The sequence below is a fragment of the Bos indicus x Bos taurus genome, chromosome 17 (assembly GCF_003369695.1).
Source record: "Bos indicus x Bos taurus breed Angus x Brahman F1 hybrid chromosome 17, Bos_hybrid_MaternalHap_v2.0, whole genome shotgun sequence".
Classification (NCBI taxonomy): Eukaryota; Metazoa; Chordata; class Mammalia; order Artiodactyla; family Bovidae; genus Bos; species Bos indicus x Bos taurus.
The window spans coordinates 20,144,321-20,165,688 of record NC_040092.1 but is presented as its reverse complement, the minus strand read 5'-3'; the positions used below and the strand labels follow the sequence as shown (position 1 = coordinate 20,165,688).

Here is a 21,368-nt window from a genome sequence, read left to right as displayed (position 1 = left end):
TCTGCTCCTCACCCCTCTCTGTCTCCACCCTGAGTCCCCAGGAATTGCAAGGCCCCTGATGCCAGGAATAACGCTTGTTATTGGCACAGCTGTCCACACAAGTCCAGGAAGTGGGGAGATCTTGTTTAGTTTTCCTCTAAATATTAGGAAGTAAGTCTTCTGGGGGAAAAAAAAAGCCCAACAGAACACCCTGGTATGTTGTGCCTGCCAGAAATAGAAAACAATCGAGTTGTGTGTCGCTGAGACCACTAACTTCTTCCCTGGAGCTAGTTTTTTGCATTTCTGTGTTCATTTTTGCATTTAAAGTGAATAACACTCAATTTTTAAGGTGCGAGCCAGCTCCATGTGGAAAGGATTGGTCGAGTCTGCATCCGTCATCTGCTGCTTTCTAAGGACAGCAAGTTTCTGTCAGCAAGAAGGATTTTGGTATCTGCCATCAGAAATAGCTGTCTTTTTTGGTCTAATACATTCTGTTTGAGTGGTTGTTTTGGTGGAACATTTGATAAGCAGCTGGCAAATGTCCTTTCCCGAGTAGGCTGTAGCCTTGGAGATGGTTTCACACAGCCCACGAGACTGTTGTATTTTAGAACAGTTTCAGAATGTTCTCCAGTTCTTTAACTGTATTTTTTGTTTTTTCAGGTTTTTAATTTTGTTAGCATGTTAAACAGTCCAACTCAGCAGCTGTTAAGTTTTTTCATAAAAACTCAAGGAATACTTGGGTTAAATCAAGCCACATTGGGTTGCGTTTGCAAGTCTCCTCTGGGATATTGTAGGCTTGGATTACAGGCTCCTCCTGAGAGGCTGTCTCTAATTGGAAGACTCTGATAAAGTGATTGTATCACTGGGAACATCTTTTCACTGAATGGAAGATGAATTTGGGTGTTCTGATAACCTTTAGTATATAAGCCTAAACTCAAGTTGCATACAACTTTGGTGAAATCCACCCTAAACTTAATCGGTGAACTAGATCAAGTATAGCACAGCTAAAGGAAATGAGGTTAACCTGGCTGAATGCACGCTGACCTTTTATCACCTAATCCCTAAGCCTGCTGTGTTTAAAGTCTTAATGCAACCTGAACATTCCTAGTAGGAAGTACAAAGGCTGAGATTTCTTCCGTTCTATATCTTTGTATTAAAAATAATTCTCTACTGAATTTTATTTATAGAGGAAAAGATCCAAATCAAAATTAATTTCCCACCAGAAGGAACCAGTATGTCTTTGAGAAGGATCAGTCTGGGTTGGGGGCCCCATGAGTACAGATGGGTCTGGGACATCTTGTTTCAGCAGAGAGCAGGGCAGCTGTCAGGGCCCGGGGGGGTGTCAGCCTGAGAGCCGGCTCGAGGTGTCTCCCACTGGCCGTGAACAACTTGAGCACTAGAAAGATTAATGACGACAGCTGGTTAAAAATCTGTTACCTAATAATGGTACCTCCAGAAAAAAAGCCTACTGGTTGTTTTTAGAGTTTACTGGAGCACTAACTCAGCCTTCTAAAAGTGGTTTTAAAAGTGGAGGGGTGGTGAAATCACACATTCATCCTGCTTTTCCTATATCAGTTATTTCAAGTACTCAAACAGATGAGGCAGAATGCTCATAGAGGAATGCAGGCCGATCCATACAGAAGGTGAAATTAAAGAATTTTTAGTAAGTGTAGTTATGGCATTGTAGTTAGAGTTAATAAAAGTTCTTGTGCCATTTTAAGGGTGAAATGATACTATGCCGAGATTTGCTTTAAAATACATTCCCTAAAGTGAGGAGTACAGGCAGATGGAACGCAATCGGTAAATGTTGCTGATTGTCGAACCCGGGAGAATGGCACCCAGGGATTCATTATATTTAGCCTTTGCTTTGCTTTGTGTTTGAAAATATAAAAAAAATAAATAGACATAAATAGGAGGGGAATTTAGATGGTTATTGGCACTTAGAGACGTGGTGGTAGACGTATAGACTGGCCTCTGTGTGGGAGGGTGGATTCTGTGGCGCAGTCGATGGCCCGATCATGCAGGAGACGCTGGGGCTGAACATCCTCACACTGAAGGTTGCAGGTCTGGAGCTCCTTCCCGGAACTTTTGTCTGCGGTGGTCTCTTCAACCTTCCTAAGACTGAATTTCCTTTTTCCCAAGTAAAATGGGAACAGATTTGTCTCACCCTCACCAAGAGGGTTAAATGGAGATAATACGTGACGAGAAGGTGGCACAGCGCCCAGCGTGCAGTGGGTGCTCAGTGAATGTTGGTTGCACATTGAACAGGTGCTGGCGAGTGAAGCTTTCCTGTCACCACCGATAACTCATCTTAAATCTTTAAATTCACATCTGTTTGACTCCCCCCCACCCCCCACTTTTCCTCCCCGGGGCCTTTTATTTGGAGAGCAAATGCAGCCGGGGCTGCAATGCAGAGTGAATGGTGCCCTCTGGAGTTGGGTGGTGTTCAGCTCCCATGGCCTCTCTCCAAGGGGGTCTTGATGCGGAGACTGATGCTCAAGAGGACAGACTGTATTCTGGTTGTCGTCTCTCCCAAGCTTGGCACGTAATGGTGCTTCTTAAGTATTTTTTGAATGAATGAATGAAATGAGCCAACCACTGTGTTGAAACATGTTTTGGTGGCTCTCATGATTCATAGTCTAGGTACTGGAGTTTGTGAGTGACTAAAAAAAAAAAGATATGTGAAATAAGTGGCTTCAATGGCAACCCACTCCAGTGTTCTTGCCTGGAGAGCCCCAGGGACGGGGGAGCCTGGTGGGCTGCCGTCTATGGGGTCGCACAGAGTCGGACACGACTGAAGCGACTTAGCAGCAGTAGCAGGCCATCACAATCATAACGTTACTCCCACATTTTAATAGGGTTTCCAGGAGGGCTGACTTTGAGCTGAAGAGAAGGGGTTGTGTGAAGCTGGCCGGGGTCTGATGAATCTGCAGATGCGTGTTGCGTGTCTGACGTCTGCGCCGTGGCAGGGGTTTTTCTTCACCGTCGTCATCTCAGCGTCCTCCCTTTGTGTCTCCCTCCCAAACTGTTACACTCCTGGCACACATAGTTTCGCCTGGTTGTTTGTAATAATGAGCATTTATCTGTGACATTAACTGTTTAAAAATGTATTATAAACATTCAAAGAAGCTAATTTTCAGAACAGTTTGGCAAGGTTTTAACAGCTGACGGGCAGTGGCCCAAGGCCACAGCAGTCAGGAGTCTTCCAGATCGAGCAGCACAAGCATTTAGTGCTAGGTGGTGGTGAGCTGGGTGCCGTGCCACGTTCTGGGCAAGAGGGCGTGAACACGACACAGTTCTCTTCAGGGGCCTGATGTTCTCATCAGAAGGCTGAGCATGTGCTTTTCCCGAGATGGTGTACATCTCGGGAAAAGCCATTCCACTTCTGTGTGTCGGGCCTTTGGCAAGATGGGGCACTCAGCTTGGGGGGCGGGGATGTAGACCCCCCAGGGCCGGTGAGAGACTGGCCACAGGTGTGCCGTCCCACCTCCAGGCCTGAGGGATGGAGCAGCCTGTGGAGAATGAGGGAAGGAGCGAGAGGGCTGCTTTGGATGAGGGTGGTGGCTGAGGTCACCTACAGCCACCCCAGAGGGAGGGAGCCCAGAGAACCCCTCCTCCTCTCAGGCTCCTCGCACCCTCAGTTCCCATCGCTGAGTCCAGCTGCAACCAGAAGGCACGTGGTGGCTGTGGTTCAGCCAGGCAGCCCCCTGGGACCCAGAGCAGGACGGAGAGTGGATCTTGAGGGGAAATAGAAGTTTCCAGCCCTGGAGTCATTTCCTGTGGACGCCATAACACATCACACAAACTCGGTGGCTTAAAACAAGAAAACTTACACTCTCACAATTCTGGAGGCTGGAAGTCCAAAATCAGGGGTGTCCACGCTCCCTGCAGAGTCTCTAGGGGAGAATCCACGCTTAGCCTCTTCCCGCTCCTGGTGTTGCTGGCTCCTTGGCTTGTGGCCGCATCACTCATCCCCGTCTCTGTCTTCTCTTGGCCTTCTCCCCTCTACATCTTCTCCTGTATGTGTTTCCTACAAGGACATTTGTCATTGGATTTCGGACCTCCCACATAATCCAAGGTGGTCTCTTTATCTTCAGATCCTTTACTTAATTACATCTGCAAACACCTTTTCCCTGAATCAGGTCACATCCCCAGGCTCCAGGCATTAGAATGTGACATTTCTTCTTGGGGACCACCGTTCAGCCCACACAAGCCCGTCACTCCCGGGAGTTGTGACTCAGTGGTAGTGTTAGCGTGACTTGGTTTCATTTGTCTTCAGTCAGTTGGCGCTCTGTGAGGGCAGGGTCTCTGCCTGCTTGTTCACCCATGTCCATCGCCTACCCTGCCCAGAGCCAGCGTGGAACAGTGCCTCATAAAATGCTTTTTCAGGTGAATGAATAAACAGATAAATAAGCACAGCGAACTGCAACGCAGAGTAAAACCAGAGGTGCGCTCAGTGAGGCCACAGGAAGGAGCCCAGATGTCACTGCATGTTACGGGGAAAGCCAGTTCAGGTGTACCAGCTGGGCCTCTGGCAGGACAGGGGGCACTCGGCTTAGGGGACTCCAGGGGTGTTTAATAAAGGGGTTCTTTACAAGGAGGTAGTGGGTGTAGACCCCCCGGGGCTGGTGCAGTTCACCGTGGGGTCTCACACTTTTAAGTGGATGGATTGAGTGGCGTGTAGGTTATGCCTCATGCCTGGCGATCCGAGAGTGAGAGTGTGGCTTTTTGAGGCCAAAAAGAGGCTGAAAGCCATGGCCAGAGCAGGGGTCTGAGGAGAAGGGGGCGCCAGGCTGGGAGCAGCGTGAGCAAAATTGTTGGCAGGGAGCGTTTTATCTGCCAGACAAGACGTTTGCTCGTTAAATAAAATGGGATCATTGATTGCATAAATACTAGGCCTTCTGAGCGTGGCGGTAAGTAAGAAGGCAGGTGTGTGTTTTAAATATTTACTTATTTACTTTGCCTGGTCAGGCCTTACTGGCCCCACGAGAGAGCTTCGTTGTGGCGCGTGGGCTTCTAGCTGTGACACGGGCTCAGTAGCTGCGGCTCACAGGCTTAGTTGCCCCAGAGCGTGTGGGGTCTTGGTTCCCTGACCAGGGACTGAACCCCCGTCCCCTGCGTTGGAAGGCGAATTCTTAACCACTGGACCACCAGGTTTATCCCAAACCTGTGTTGTTATCTTAGTTCCCAGCACAGATTCTGAGTCCTTCCTGGCTTTTGAGCATTTAAAGGACTTCTAATACGACTAAGGATTTCCATCCATTTCGTTGAAATTTGCTAACATAATTCAATAATGTCATTGACTTTGTTACGATAAGGATTATATAAAGTGGGAGGAAGGACCACTCTGTGAGTATTTTTCCATAAAAAGGTTTAGCTTGGAAACATCAGCAGGTGTACCCACCGAGTGTTCAGGAAGGAGCAGGTGTAGTTGAAGGGGCCGACCAGCCAGCTGGAATCCAAACTTCCCACAGGAGAAGCATCTGGTTTAGAAGATGTGGCCTCACTGCACCCCCGAGCCCTGACCCAGCGCAGGACAGCGGGGCACAGGCCGGTTCCCGGGCTGCCCCCAACGCCTCTCGTCTGTAATACCACTCTTGTCGCCCAGAGGGGAGTTTAGATCTGTTTTCTTTCTTAACCAACTTCATTTTTTACCACACTCCTTCAGATAAATAATGACCTGAGCATCTGAGGTGGCGGGTGGATTCTGTGAGAATGTCCTGTGGTGATGTGTGAGCCCCCACGAGAGGGGAGCACCACTCGGCCTGGACAAGCGTGTGGGAAAGACCTTCGTTGTTTTATTTGTTTTAAACAAAGGCAGCTTCTCTCTCTAGAGCCTCTGCCCCTCTGGTTCTATTAATATCTAACAGCTTTTTTTTTTAATTAAAGCATAACTTACTGTTAATTTATACATACTTATTGCAGTGATTCACACATTGTTTACAAGTAGAAAGAGGAAAGTTGAAAAAAAAAGTCACACCCTTGAGAGGTCGCTGTAGGCTGCGGCTGACCATCCTTTCCGACAGCCCTGCTCACAGATGAACCGATGGGCAGAAGTCACTGTATAAATCGAACTTAACTGTAAATGCTGCCATCACACATCTCAGTTTTCTTTGATTTTGAACAGAAAAGGAAAAGGAAACTGAAGTGAAACTGAGCAGACATATAAAAATGTTTTGTTACCACAGAGAGATTATTTCCTGAAAAGATTTCTCTATGGTTAAGAAAAAGGATCATGAGAAACCATCAAGAGGTTGGAGAGCCTGTTTTCAATTTCAGGGTCTGTGGCTCTGCGCGGTGGGCCTCTCCCGGTGTCCTCGGGTCTGTAGGACAGGAGGTTGAGAGTTGGATCGTCCCATCACCCAGGGTGCTGCTGCTTCAGCCTTGCCGAGTGTGGCTTGTCCGGTCCCCCGAGTCCTGTCCCCACCTTTGCTTTGCAAATGATAGAATAAGGCTGGCCGCTTCCTCCCAGCTTTCCTCAACTGGGATGATGAAGAAGAACATCAGGGAGGAAGGTCTTTCCCTACCCACGGTTGTATTGGAAGAGCTTTGTCAGAGGCTGAAGAAAGGGGCTTCTCCCCACCTCAGCCACTGTCCTCGCCACCAGTCTCCACAGTACTGCCCACCCCCACCCCAGAGAGCACTGCAGGTGTGCCTTGGAGGCCACTGGAGATTTTCCTGATGTTCATGTAAAAACATCTGAACACTTGGGGATGGAGAGAAAACAGCCAGCTTAACAGCCGTCCCTGCGGGTTGAAGTTTTAGTTTGCCTCCGTGCATCCTGTGTGTGACTTGTAGCCGTGAGTCTGACCTGACTTGGGTCCCAGGAAAATACGCTTTATTCATAGACATACTTTAGGGCAAAGCTGTGAGGCCGGATGCTTTGCTGGATATTGGGATCACCCAGGGGCTTTGAAGACACTCCAGAACTGGTCTGGGTATGGGGGATTTGTGAACACCCCCCTTCCCTCCTAGGTGGTTTAGTGGTAAAGAATCTGCCTGCCAGTGCAGGAGATCCAGGAGACGTGGGTTCGATTCCTGGGTTGGGAAGATGTCCTGGAGAAGGAAACGGCAACTCACTCCAGTATTCTTGCTGGAGAATCCTATGGACAGAGGAACCTGGCCGACTTCAGTCCATGGGGTCGCAAAGAGTCAGATATGAATGAGCATGCACATTCCCCATCTGGGGACTCGGTTGACACAGACAGCCCCGCTGTAGGGTAGCCCTTGGAGGTGGTGGCGCTTGACAGTGCTCTGAAGATGGGAAAATTCCTGATCTGATCACCCTTAGATCCAGGCTGAGTGAGACCATCCGCAGAGGGTCTTGGGACCCACAAAGTCTAAAGAGCTCTTTTAAGGGAGCCCATCTGTTGCATAAAGGATTTGGGGCATCAAGCACAGCTCTTTTTTTCGTTTGCCAGACCTGGCCTCACGTGACTGGCCTTTTAGGGGGTGAGAGCGTCTCCCTGCTTCATTCAGCAGATCCTTGCTGAGTGGCGCTGTGCGCTGGGTGCTTGGCCCACCACGGACGACAGGACCTGTCAGTGCTCTAGAGGGGTTGACAGCAAGTGGGGACATGGACATAGTGCTCGCTGACTTTCACTAGAGATAGGGAAGAAACAAGGCACTGGGACAGGGGGTGGCAGAGAGGACAGTTGGGGGGGCCTCTGTGGACAAGGCGCTAAGCTGGGGCTCGTGGGCAGAGCTTGGTTGGCTCTCGGAACTAGCGGGACAGGGTGAGTGAGGGCCAGTCACCCCAGGGCTCAGAGCTCAGGGCACGACGAGTTCTGTTCCATTTTCAGTGATCTGAGGACAGAAACATGCCTGTTCCTCTCAGAGTTTATTACACACAGAGCTGATTGAGTCAGAATGACAGTTTGCCCGGGGAGGTGGGTCTGGACTGTGACCTTGAACCCCTTTGCTCCTTTCTTGTCCATCAGATGAGACCAGTAGGAGCAGAAGATCTCACCAACAGTTTATTTGTATTTTTTGTTTTAAAAAAAAGATGTATGATGTTTTGCCATGCTGGGTCTTCATTGCTGCACTTGGGCTTTCTCTAGTTGCGGTGAGCAGGGGCTACTCTCTCGTTGCTGTGGTTTCTCTAGCTGCTGAGCCCAGGCTCCAGGGTAGGCATGCTCAGTCATCGCGGCACATGGGCTCTGGAGCTTGGGCTCAGTAGTTGTGGCACACAGGCTTGGTTGCTTTGCAGCATGTGGGGTCTTCCCAGACCAGGGATTGAACCCACGTCCCCTGCACTGGCCGGCGGATTCTTACCCTGGACCACTAGGGAAGCCCCTATAGATGGGGAAACAGTGGAAACAATGTCAGACTTTATTTTTCGGGGCTCCAAAATTACTGCAGATGGTGACTGCAGCCATGAAATTAAAAGACACTTACTCCTTGGAAGGAAAGTTATGACCAACCTAGATAGCATATTGAAAAGCAGAGACATTACTTTGCCAACAAAGGTCCATCTAGTCAAGGCTATGGTTTTTCCAGTGGTCGTGTATGGATGTGAGAGTTGAACTGTGAAGAAAGTTGAGTGCCGAAGAATTGATGCTTTTGAACTGTGGTATTGGAGAAGCCTCTTGAGAGTCCCTTGGACTGCAAGGAGATCCAAGCAGTCCATTCTGAAGGAGATCAGCCCTGGGATTTCTTTGGAAGGAATGATGCTAAAGCTGAAACTCCAGTACTTTGGCCACCTCATGCGAAGAGTTGACTCATTGGAAAAGACCCTGATGCTGGGAGGGCTTGGGGACAGGAGGAGAAGGGGATGACAGAGGATGAGATGGCTGGATGGCATCACTGACTTGATGGACATGAGTCTGAGTGAACTCCGGGAGTTGGTGATGGGCAGGGAGGCCTGGCATGCTGCAGTTCTTGGGGTCGCAAAGAGTCAGACACGACTGAGCGACTGAATTGAACTGAAACTTTAAATTTGGACTTCCGTGGTGGCTCAGATGGTAAAGCGTCTGCCTACAATGCTGGAGACCCCGGTTCAATCCCTGGGTCGGGAAGATCTCCTGGAGAAGGGAATGGCACCCCACTCTAGTACTCTTGCCTGGAAAATCCAATGGACGGAGGAGCCTGGTAGGCTATAGTCCATGGGGTCGCAAAGAATCGGACACGACTGAGCCACTTCACTTTCACTTCCCTTCCACACTTTAAATTGAGAGGTGATTGTAGATTCACGTGCAGTTGTAAGAGATAACACAGAGATCCTGTGCGCCCTTTCACCCAGGTTCCCCCAGTGACAGCAAACCAGGCTTTTGACACTGATAACAGAGCAGGGAACCACGGCCATGAGGAGCTTCCTGCTGCCTCTGACAGCTGCGTCCCTCCCCCTAGCCGTGAATCAGTCTCCGTTTCTGTAGTTCTGTCATTTCAGGAAGTGTTGTATGCATCGAATCATGGAGTCTGCGCCCCTGTGAGTTGTATTTCCCCCTGCTCGGCCGAGTGGCGCGGGTCTTCACCCGGGCGTCCACGTGTCTCGGCAGCTTGTCCTCTCCCAGGGCTGCGCCCCGCTCCTGCTGTGGGTGGCGGCTGTGATGAAGCCCTTCGCCTGCTGAAGGACACCTGGGTGGCGTCAAGGTTTTGATTATGTAGCAGGCCATTCTGGTCACTGATGTGTAGGGTTTTTTTGTGAACATAAACTTTCACCTTTCTGGAATAAATGCCAAAGCACACAACTTCTGGATGGTATGGTAGTTGCCTATTTTGTTTAAAAGGAGTTTCTGAGCTGTTTTCCAGGGTGTACAGTGGTTTATTTTTGTTTTGTTTTTAAAAAAATGTATTTTATTGAAGTACAGTTGGCTTACAGTGTTTCAGGTGCACAGCAAGGTGATTCAGTTACATAAATACACATACGATATTTCTGAAATTATTTTCCATCGAGGTTATTACAAGATAGCGACTGTAGTTCCCTGTGTTGCACAGTGAACCTTTGTTGCTTGTTGCATATCTGTGTTTTAATCAAAAATCTGGCAGTCTATTCATACTAAGTCAAACAAGTGGAATCAAAATGCCATAATTTTTTTAGTTAGGCAAAAATTCGTAAGTTTTCTAAAATATATGTATTATACATATTTATATGTATACATCAGATATGCAGATGACACCACCCTTATGGCAGAAAGTAAAGAGGAACTAAAAAAGCCTCTTGATGAAGGTGAAAGTGGAGAGTGAAAAAGTTGGCTTAAAGCTCAACATTCAGAAAACGAAGATCATGGCATCTGGTCCCATCACTTCGTGGGAAATAGATGGGGAAAGTGTCAGACTTTATTTTTCTGACCTCCAAAATCACTGCAGATGGTGACTGCAGCCATGAAATTAAAAGACACTTACTCCTTGGAAGGAAAGTTATGACCAACCTAGATAGCATATTCAAAAGCAGAGACATTACTTTGCCAACAAAGGTCCATCTAGTCAAGGCTATGGTTTTTCCAGTGGTCATGTATGGATGTGAGAGTTGGACTGTGAAGAAGGCTGAGCACCGAAGAATTGATGCTTTTGAACTGTGGTGTTGGAGAAGACTGGAGAGTCCCTTGGACTGCAAGGAGATCCAAGCAGTCCATTCTGAAGGAGATCAGCCCTGGGATTTCTTTGGAAGGAATGATGCTAAAGCTGAAACTCCGGTACTTTGGCCACCTCATGCAAAGAGTTGACTCATTGGAAAAGACTCTTGATGCTGGGAGGGATTGGGGACAGGAGGAGAAGGGGACAACAGAGGACGTGATGGTTGGATGGCATCACTGACTTGTTGTACGTGAGTCTGAGTGAACTCCGGGAGTTGGCGATGGACAGGGAGGCCTGGCGTGCTGCAATTCATGGGGTCGCAAAGAGTCGGACACGACTGAGCGACAGAACTGAACTGAACTGATATGTATACAAAAGCTTTTCTACTGCTCTTGATAAAGGCTTAAGAAAGAACATCAAAAAAAAAAAAAAGAGATGGAGAAATTGGAAAACATAAACTAAATGATATGGGAGTACTGAATATGAAATAGAAAAAGTGAAACAAACTAGATAAAAGTAAAAGATCATCATGTATTCTGGTTGTTTTTAAACATGACTGCTCATTAGAAACATATCTGGAGCTCTGGAGGAAAAAAAAAAGCAATACCTGAGTGTTTTAATTTTCCAGAAAATTTCAAGATGATTCTGATATGCATCTGGATTTTAAAAAGTGATTACAGGCTTTTTTGTTGGATCCTAGTTTTGGTGATATATAGAGTTCTGTTATTTTTCTATTGACCAGTCATGATACAATGGTATTAAGTGAGTAATAGTTATATAATCACAATAGTAAAAGGTGTTCATCAGTTTTCACAATCAATAGCCAAACAAACAATAAAAGATAATTACAATTGCAAGCCATAATGGGAACATGATTAACAATATAAAATAATTATATACAATTTGCGGGGTCAGGCAGCAATGTGGAAAGTGGAAGTGCATACATGCATGTTTTCATCCACCCAGCAGTCTGTGTCTTTTGGTTGGTGTATTTAATCCATTTACATTTAAGGTAATTATCAATATGTGTGATCCTATTACTATTTTCTTAATTGTTTTAGGTTTATTTTCTGTAGGTCTTTGCCTTCTCTTGTGTTTCTTGCCTAGAGAAGTTCCTTTAGCATTTGTTGTAAAGCTGGTTTGGTGGTGCTGAATTCTCTAACTTTTGCTTGTCTGGAAAGCTTTTGATTTCTCCGTCAAATCTGAATGCAAGTCTTGCTGGGTAGAGTATTCTTGGTTGTAGGTTTTCCCCTTTCATTACTTTAGATATGTCATGCCATTCCCTTCTGGTGTGCAGTTTCTGTTGAGAAGTCAGCTGATAGCCTGATGAGAGTTCCCTTGTTATTTGTCATTTTCCCCTTGTTGCTTTTAATATTTTATCTCTGTCTTTTAATTTTTGTCAGTTTGATTACCATATGTCTCAGTGTGTTCCTTCTTGGGTTTATCCTTCCTGGGACTCTCTGTACCTCCTGGACTTGGTTGAGGAAGCCCTTTCCCATGTTCAGGAAGTTTTCAGCTATTATCTCTTCAAGTATTTTCTCAGCTCCTTTCTCTTTCTCTCCTCCTTCCGGGACCCCTATAATGTGAATGTTGGTGCGTTTAATGTCCCAGAGGTTTCTTAGGCTGTCTTCATTTCTTATCATCCTTTTTTCTGTATTCTTGGCTGTGACAGTGATCTCCATGATTCTGTCCTCCAGGTCATTTATCCATTCTTCTGCCTCAGTTATTATGCCGTTGATTCCTTCTAGTGTAGTATTCAGCTCTGTTTGTTCTTTAGTTCTTGCAGGTCTTTGGTAAACACTTCTTGCATCTTCTCAATATTTGCCTCCATTCTTTTCCTGAGATCCTGGATCATCTTCACTATCATTATTCTGAATTCTTTTTCTGGAAGGTTGCCTATTTCCACCTCATTTAGTTGTTTTTCTGAGATTTTATCTTGTCCCTTCATCTCAGACATCACTTTCTGCTTTTTCATCATGATTAACCTTCTGTAACAGGGCTTGTTTTAGGCACTCTGAGACTGTGCTTCTTCTGTCTGCCCTTTGATGAATAAGGCTAAGAGGCTTGTGTAAGCTTCTTGATGGGAGGGACTGGTGATGGGAAAAACTGGGTCTTGCTTTGGTGGGCAGGGCCTTGCTCAGTAAAGCTTTAATCCAGTTTTCTGCTGATGGGTGTGGCTGCATTCCCTCCCTGCTAGTTGTTTGGCCTGAAGCCACTCAGCCCTGGGGTCTCCAGGCTTTATGGTGGGGTTGATGGTGAATTCCAAGAGGGTTTACGCCAAGGGGGACCCTCCAGTGCCCCCGTCCCCATGGAGCCCCTGCCAAGCCGCCTCCAGGGGCTCCAGCTCTAGCAGGCAGTTTTGGCTCAGTCTCCTGTAGGGGTCACTGCTCCTTTCCTCTGGGTCTTGGTGTGGGCAAAGTTTTGTTTGTGCCCTTCAAGACTGGAGTCTCTGTTTCCCCCGGTTGTCTTGCCAGCCCCCATTTTCCTTGCTGGCTAAAAACAGCAGCAAGAGAGGAGAGTGTTTCTACTGCACAGATTTATAGTGTTGAACTATATTAAGCTATAGGCTTAATTTTCTACTTTAAATTAAATTCTGCTTTAAATTGAACCTAATCTTGAGGGCCCTGCCCTGTCATCCAGGTGGATCAGTCACTCAGTTGTGTCCGACTCTTTGCAACCCCATGGACTGCAGCATGCCAGGCTTCCCTGTCCATCAGCAACTCCCGGAGCTTTTGCTCAAACTCTTGTCCATCAAGTTGGTGATGCCATCCAACCATCTCATCCTCTGTTGTCCCCTTCTCTTCCCACCTTCAGTCTTTCCCAGGATCAGGGTCTTTTCCAGTGAGTCACTTCTTCTCATCAGATGGCCAAAGTATTGGAGTTTCAGCATCAGTCCTTCCAATGAATATTCAGGATTGATTTCCTTTAGGATGGACTGGTTGGATCTCCTTGGAGTCTGAGGGACCCTCAAGAGTCTTCTCCAACACCACAGTTCAAAAGCATCAATTCTTCGGCAGCTTAGCTTTCTTTATGGTCCAACTGTCACATCCATACATGGAAAAACCATAGCTTTGACTGTAGGGACCTTTGTTGGTAAAGTAATGTCTCTGCTTTTTAATATGCTATCTAGGTTTGTCATAGCTTTTCTTCCAAGGAGCAAGCATGTTTTAATTTCATGGCTGCAGACCATCTGCAGTGATTTTGGATCCCAAGAAAATAAAGTCTCCCTGTTTGCATTTTTTCTCCATCTATTTGCCATGAAGTGATCTAGGTGGAGAGATGCAGATTAGGTGTCTGCAAAGGAGAGAATCTGGGGAAAATGCTGGGAAAGATTGAAGACAGGAGGAGAAAGGGACGACAGAGAATGAGATGGTTGGATGTCATTACCAACTTGATTGACTTGAGTTTGAGTAAACTCTGGGAGTTGGTGATGGACAGGGAAGCCTGGCGTGCTGCAGTCCATGGGGTTGCAGAGAGTCGGGCACAACTGAGCGACTGAACTGAAGGAGAGGATCATCCCCCCCCACCCCTCAGTGGTCAGGGCCTCCCAAGATCTTTCTTTGTTCTCACACGTGTGTGTGCGCGCGTGTGTGCACACATGTCCGCGTTAAGAACTGTACACAAGCACCAAACGGTATGGCTGGAGGGGGAGGGTCAGAGCCGAGGCAAGGCAGCGAGGAATCTACAGTCAGAGGAGCAGGAGGAAGGAAGTAGCAGCGAAAATAGCCTGGGTGGGGTGGGGTAGGGTGGGGTGTAGACAGTATTACTACGGGGTGGACCACGGGATGGCTGGTGTGGGGCTGAAGGAGCACTTCTGAGCGAGGTCGGGGCAAAGGAGTAGTCTTCACATCCAGGAGCGAGGGGGCTGCGGGCCGTGGAGAACCGCCCAGCGAGCGAGGGGAAAGGGAACTGGACTAGACGCATGACGCTGCATTTTTGCCTTTTTATTCAGGTGCACTTTTGGGTTATGTTTCCTTAGGACTTCCTCACCTTTTCTCAGACTTCCCACTACCCCTCTCACTGAGGTCCAGCTGGGCTTCTCCACCCCCAGACAGTCCGTCGCCCCCTGGATGCCCAGAACCCCTGGGCAGATAAATCCCCTGCCCCCGTCTCTGGGCCAGCGGCAGTGGTGCACCAGTGACCAGGAGCCCGGCCTCTGCTCAGACGCGGTGGGCGTGGGGACGGAGTAGAACACGGTCCCTGAGCGGGCTCCTTCCCGGGGTCTCGGGCTTTCAGGTTTGGTCTCAGATCCTGGTGACTAAGCCTGAATTGACACCATGCCAATCCTCCTCTGATAAGAAGTGATTCTTCCACTTCTCTAGAGCAGCAGCAGCTTGTTTAAGAAAAGCCTAGCTCTGAATGTTTAGAGCCAGTCACTTCTAAGAGCACAGTGGCAGCAGTAAGGAATTCTGGTCACAGCAAAGCTCTGGGCACAAAAGCCTCACAGGTCCCAGGACAAAGCCCAGCCTGTGGGCCAGAGGGAGAGGAAATGGCCTTGCTCTTTAAGAACAGACAGCAGTGTTCAAGATTGGGGCTGGAGGTGGGGTGGGGGCAGCCGCCCAGCCAAACATACACTCTTGGTGCCATGGCCCCGGGGATGGCGCTCGGGGGTTAACACGCTGCTTCTCATCACCCTGCATGGTCCTTTCAGACACAGAACGTTCAGCTCAACAAGGAGATGACGCTGGCCAGCAACCGGAGCCTGGCAGAAGGAAACCTCCTCTACCAGCCCCAGCTGGACTCTCGGAAGGCTCGTTTGACTCAGAAATACCAGGAACTCCAGGTGCTCTTTGAAGCCTATCAGATAAAGAAGACCAAGCTAGGTAACTCTTTTAGGGTGATCTTTCAAGAATAAGGAGCTGATGCAAGGGTACATTTTCAAGCTGTTTCACTAACCAGGAAAGAAATGTTATTTAGGGAACAATTTCAGATTAAGACAGGGATCACTGCTGCCAAAAACCATCTGTATATAGGATTGTGTCACCAGTTTAGAGAAAGAGACTTGATTGCCTTTTCAACAAGATTGCACCTTTTCCAAACAGCATAGGAAAAGCAATATCCTGAATTATGATAATGCAACTTATGTTTTATCCTGTGAGGTTGGGCCCTCACAGTTAATGCTGAAAGAGATTGATCACTGGGATACTTTATTTTAATGTCACACTTTAATTTGCAGCCATTATGAAGTGACGCAGGAGTTGACTAGCATTGAGGCCTAAGTAGCTTTCCAGGGAACTCTGAGATTCACAGAAGGTTAAAAAGGGCCTTCGCTGGTGGGGCAGCGTTAGGACGTGGTGCTTCCGCTGCCACGGCCCCAGGTTCAGGTCCTGAGCAGGGAACTAAGACCCCATGTATCGTGCAGCGTGGCCGGATAGAAAGAGAAGGCTAAAAATCACTCTCTGCAGTCACGTTTCAGTACCGTCCAATACCGTGGTCCCTGTATCTCTGTAACTGTAAAAAACGTGTGCTGTAACACGCCTGACCAGACTGAGCAGAGGCGAAAAGACTGGTAACGGTGGTGCTGGCGGGCACGCGGGGCTCTTGCATTGCTGGGAGGAGTGAGAACTGGAGATGCTGTTTGTCAGCACCTGGAGTGCAGTGGAGCCGCGCGCTCTGATTCCTGTCTCACTGGTGGGCGTCTCCCCCACAAAAGCGGATGTTCACGTCTACCAAGAGATACATGCAAGAGGGCTCGTTGTAGCTTTATTTGTAAGAGCTAAATTTGGATGCAGTCTAAACACCCATATCTGGACTGATGGGTAAGTCGTGATACGCAGCTTTTCGTGCCACACGGCGTCGAAAGGCACCAGCTACCCATTCGTGCCGCCACATGGATGGTCTCAGAGACATGTTGAGCGAGAGAGGCCAGCACAGAGCACCCTGTGTGAGTCCACTTGGGTGAAGCTCAGAACCAGGCAGCGTTCCTGGGGAGTGGACGGCAGCACCTCTGGGAGCGGGGCTGGAGCCTCTGCAGACGTTCTGTCTCAGTCTGGGTTGGGGGGCGGTTTATACACATACACTGGAGATGTGTCTACTTTAGGTGTTTATGTAAATCATCCTTCAGAAATCCTAAGGAAGTAACAGGGTGGTTGCAGGCTTATCGTGGGGTGGGTGGTGACATGGCTGCTCTAGCTCGGGCACAGAGCCCCCCCCCTCCACCGACCCCGCTGGTTGCGTGCCCTCCTTCCTCTCCTGCACGTTCCCGCATTCCCTTCTGCTTCTTGGAGAGTCCGCTCACTAGGTGCTCCTCCCCTGTCTCCTCTCCAGCTAAAGTGCACTCTTTCTTTGAGGGCATGGGGTGGGGCGTGTCGCTCCAAGGGGCTGGGGGCCGAGGTGATATCTGATGGGGTGCTGGTGCCCCCTGACCCCATCGTGCCTCCTGCTTCTTCCAGATAAACAGTCCAGCAGTGCTTCCTTGGAGACCCTCTTAGCGCTCCTGCAGGCGGAAGGGGCCAAGATTGAGGAAGATACCGAGGTAACTGGCAGCCCCGGGGGACACCCCAGGTTGGGGCAGGCAGGCCTGTGGGCTGAGGAGCGCACCGGGCAGGGGTCCAGGGGAGCAGCGGGGCGGCCAGGTCTTCCCGTGAGGGGCGCGTGCTGCACTGAGACTCAGCACCTAGCCTGTGGGTGCTGGCGGCTGAGTTACCATCTGTCCGAGTCAGCTGGCTGGGCGGAGCCTGTGGGCACGGCCCGCCGAGTACCTGAAGCTCGAGCCTGCTCAGTGATAAGGAAACGAATCGGGGTCAAAAGTTGAGCCGCTGTGGCACACTGGGGCGGGCAGCACGGTGCCAAACTGGGCCGTGTGGTCTGATGACCCACTGGGCAGGGTGGCCCTCGTGGGCACGAGCAGGTTCCTGTCCCGCCGGCCTGCTTGGGGCGAGCGTGTCAGGTCGCAGCCAGCGGAGGGAAGGAAACGCAGGTCTTGGGCCCCGTCGCCTGAAGGCTGCTCTCGCAGGGCCTGCTGCCCGTCCAGTTTGCAGTTCGGGAGGTGGATAGGACCGGCCCTCCTCTCTTCTTGGCCCGTGTCCTGGGTGGGCCACGGTCTGCAGTGAGGAGGGGACGGTTGTGGGGAGGAAGCTCGCCCCGTCTCCCCTTGCCCCGGTCTGTGAGTGGGTCTTCCTCCCCTAACGGCTGACCCGCCCGGCCCATGACCGAGTTTCTCCTGCTCCTTCAGAACATGGCCGAGAAGTTTCTCGATGGAGAACTCCCTCTGGATTCTTTCATCGACGTCTATCAGAGCAAGCGGAAGCTGGCCCACATGCGAAGGGTTAAAATCGAGAAGCTCCAGGAGATGGTGCTGAAGGGGCAGAGACTGCCGCAGGTCCCCGCGCCCGCCCCGCTGCCACCCAGGGTGCCCGAGCCAGCCCCCGCCGCCCCCCTGCCCTACCCTGCCCCGGAGGCCAGTGGGCCCCCCTCCGTGGTTCCTCGGCGCATGCCACCCCTTCCGCCCCCGGTGCCTGCAGGACGCTTAGCCACGCCGTTCACCGCCGCCATGGGCTCAGGACAGGCCCTCCCATACCCGGTCGCGCAGTGCCCGCCCCTGCCCCCCCGAGGGGGCCTCCCTGCCCAGCAGGGCTTCTCCACGCAGCAGTTTGTGTCACCACCGTACCCGCCAGCGCTGCCCCAGAGACCCCCGCCCCGGCTGCCCCCGCACCAGCCAGGCTTCATCCTCCAGTGAGCGGCCCTTGTCCTCCCCGGGAGGCTCCCTCGCTGCCTGCCGGCCGGGGCTCCACACACACAGATGGAGACTGTGGGCACCGGCTGCTTTGCCAGGGTCTCTGGTGCCCAGGGCAGGGCGTCCGGCTGGTTTTAGAGCCGTAGGTCAGTGGCGATAGACGTAGAGCCCTGGTTCTGGACACCGAGGCAGCTGTGTGCGAGGGCTCGGCCGGGCGTGGCTGTGGTCGAGCTGGTGTGTGTGCTCAGTATGGTTCCTTGTTCTGTGTTGATGAGCCCCTGAGTTTGGGGGAAAAAAGCCTCCCCCCCCCCTCTGTTCCCACGTAGGATCATCGTCTTCCTGTTGTAACTTTATTTAATAAGCACGGTTCATCATTTCTTCATTTTCAAGACGGTTCTGTGCATCCCAGCCCGCCATCCACTGCAGCCGCCAGTGGGGGTTGGTCGGGTGAGCCAGCCCGGAAGGTGCTCCCTGGACCTGTGTGGGGCGGGCAGTCCTCCCAGTCCCTCCCTCCCCGACCCTGGACGCTTCACAGCCGCCCACAGAGTTTGCACTTGGCCCCCAGCCACGTCCAGAGGCCGGCGAGTCATGGCCGGGTGAGGCGGCGGGTGGGAGCTGGGCTTGGCACACGGAGGCCGTCCCCAGCTGCTGCTGCTCCTCGAGCCAGCCCAGGCTTCTGTGAAGACCTACTCCTCCGGTGTTTTTACTACGTGTGTACTTTTCCTGTTTTATATTGGGGAAGAAAACGTTTTTTTTTGACACTCACAAGACCATTCAGGGAAACTTTCGGAAAAATGCACATCCAGTTCTGCGCAGGTTGAGATGCAGGTGAAGTGACGCAGTGTCGTTTGGTGCAAGCAGCGCACGGTCGCGCCTGCGGGCCGTGCTGTGCCCGTGCTGTGCCTTAGCTTCACCCGGGGCCTGGGGGGCCGGCCAGGCCGGGGGTCTCGTCTGCATCCGTTCCTTGTCGTGTTGCAGGTGGCAGGAAAGTCCACCCAGCTTGAACCAGGATACTTACTCGTAGCCAATATTCTCTGCCTCTGGCTGGGCGTGGGGCAGGGGTGCGACGGCCGCCAGCAGCCCCTCGGCGTGGAGGGGGGCCGACGAGCTCTGAGGCCCTGGCCGCACCCCGGCTTCTCCCACCCCCCGGGCGCTCGTCTGCATGTGCCATGTGTGCCGGGCTCCCAGGGCCCAGCTGGGGCAGGGAGTTGGGGGTGGTGGTGCCCCCTCCACCTGCTGATGGAAAAAGCCGTGCTGAGTGGTGGAACTCGGACCCATGACTCGCCAGCAGGCCACGGCCCAGAGGACAGAATCCAGGCAGCGCTCAGACGGGTCTGGCCCAGCAGGCCGTGGGCAAAGCCACCACCCTTTGTCCTGGATGACTACATTTCTCCTCCTGGACTTGAACTCTGCTGTATCATTAACTGTTTTTAAGAGAACAACTGTACAGGTCGACTTCCTGCCCTGCCAATCAGGTGGGCCTGCCATGTCTGAACCTCGAGAGTGGTGCCGCCACCCCGTACCTCTGCCGTCCACCCCGCCGTTGGGGGTGCCCGCCCCCTGCCAGGGGCACAGCCAAACACGTGAGCTCAGTTGGTGTTGATGGGGGGAAGGGGCCACCAAGCTGGCCTCGCCGTCTCTCCAGGGCCACATCTGAGCTGTGGCTGTAAAGCTGTAACATCCTTTTTAATAAATAGAGAATTGTTAATAACAGCCCACCCTTCATTTGCCTGGGGAGCCTTGTGATGTGTCTGGTTCTGGCGTCTCAGCAGTCAGCGTTCCAACAGTGAAGCGGACCAGTAAGGTGGTTGAAGTTCAGACATGGCCTGACATGAAGGTTCAGACATGAAGGCCATGGAGGTGGCTGAGGTGTCCGCCTGGCCCAGGAGCCCCAGCCCTCACAGCAGCGTTGTTTTTTAATCAGCTTCTCAAGGTACAAGAAGATAGCACATTCCCTCCTCCATCAGAAGGTGCCTTTGGGGTCTGGGCTGCCCTGCCAGCACCTCAGAGCAGGGCACTCAGGGTGCCCTTTGGGTTCAGGCCAGCCAATGGGAGCTCTGGTGAGGACGTTCTCTGCTGATTTCAGGTAGACTAGATCCAGTGGCTGGCCTTCTGCTCCGGAGGCTCGCCCACAGGTGTTCAGAGAGGACCCGTGGCAGCATCGCGTGCTGCTGGAGGGTGGAAAGGGGAACCTTGGGCCGCGGCCCCCAGCTGAGCTGGGCCGTGGCTTCTGTGCCCCCGGGAGGAGCTCTCAGGAGCACGAGGCTGGAGCCGCCCTGCGGAAGCTTCCCCGTCGCTGTCTGCTCAAAACAGATGGCCGCGTTCCTTTCAGGGTGCTGAGGGTGTCCAGACGCTCTGGTTTTCCTGTGGGGGTGGGGGGCTTCTGCTGAGAAAGCAACTTGCTTTTGTTTACAAGAATGTCTGACAGTTTTGTCTTTTCCCAGTGGCTGCTAGGAAGCTTACAGGCAGATCTGTAGTCTACCCCCAGGGGGCTGGAAGTGCGCTTGGCTCCTCACAGCCCGATCTGAGCTCTCCCCCCTCCTCTGGGCCACGCTGCTCAGGACCCGTCCAGGAAGCCCCAGCCCCAGCCAGAGTGGTAGATGGTGTGCTCACTGATGGGGGCTCCATGGAAAGGTGTGTCCGCTGGGGTCGTGAGTGTAGTCAGCGCACATGCTTCTGCACTGGTTTGGATTTGGTGCAAGAACCAGGTGCGTCGGTCTGTTGGCTGAAACCGTCTCTCTAGCAGACGAGCAGACGCTGCTCCCTCCCCGTGCCCTTCCAGCTCAAGGAGCCCTTTCTCACCTGACCTCATCCGCCCCTCGCCAACCACCCTGGAGGCGGCGGGGCCCCACCTCATGGTCAGGAAACCACAGCCCCAGAGCGGGATGCTTGCAGGATGCCACAGGGCAGAGCCACCCAAGGTGACCTGCTTCTCCCCCGACCTGCATCGTCCTTGGGTTCCCCAAGTGCTGGCGACCAGCAGGGAGGGCGCGGTTTCTGAGGCAGCCGGCCAAGGCTGTGCCCAGGGTGCTGCTGGGGAAGGTGGGTGCGGTGCAGCCCACTGCGCTCTGAGGAGCCTCGGCGCCCGGTAAGTTCCCTAAAGACTCCGACTCCGTGTTGCCACTACAGTCAGCTGCAGCCAAGAGTCTGGCTTGCCACCGTGCTCAGACGTGTGACATTCAGGTGAAAGTCTTAACTG

General features: G+C 51.4%; 1 protein-coding gene across 2 annotated transcripts in view; it reads left to right on the top strand.

Annotated features, from left to right (window-relative positions):
• Positions 1–19,882, top strand: part of VPS37B (VPS37B, ESCRT-I subunit) — a 31,504-nt gene extending 11,622 nt beyond the window's left edge. Inside the window, exons 2-4 of one of the 2 annotated variants that reach the window (XM_027566929.1) lie at positions 15,146–15,277; positions 16,887–16,969; positions 17,669–19,882. In XM_027566929.1, coding sequence (XP_027422730.1) covers positions 15,146–15,277; positions 16,887–16,969; positions 17,669–18,172 — 719 coding nt within the window. In that variant the 3' untranslated portion in view covers positions 18,173–19,882. Of the gene's footprint in view, positions 1–15,145; positions 15,318–16,886; positions 16,970–17,668 lie in introns of both variants that reach the window. The other variant, XM_027566930.1, reaches the window with a different exon arrangement.
• The last annotated feature ends 1,486 nt before the right edge of the window (positions 19,883–21,368 follow it).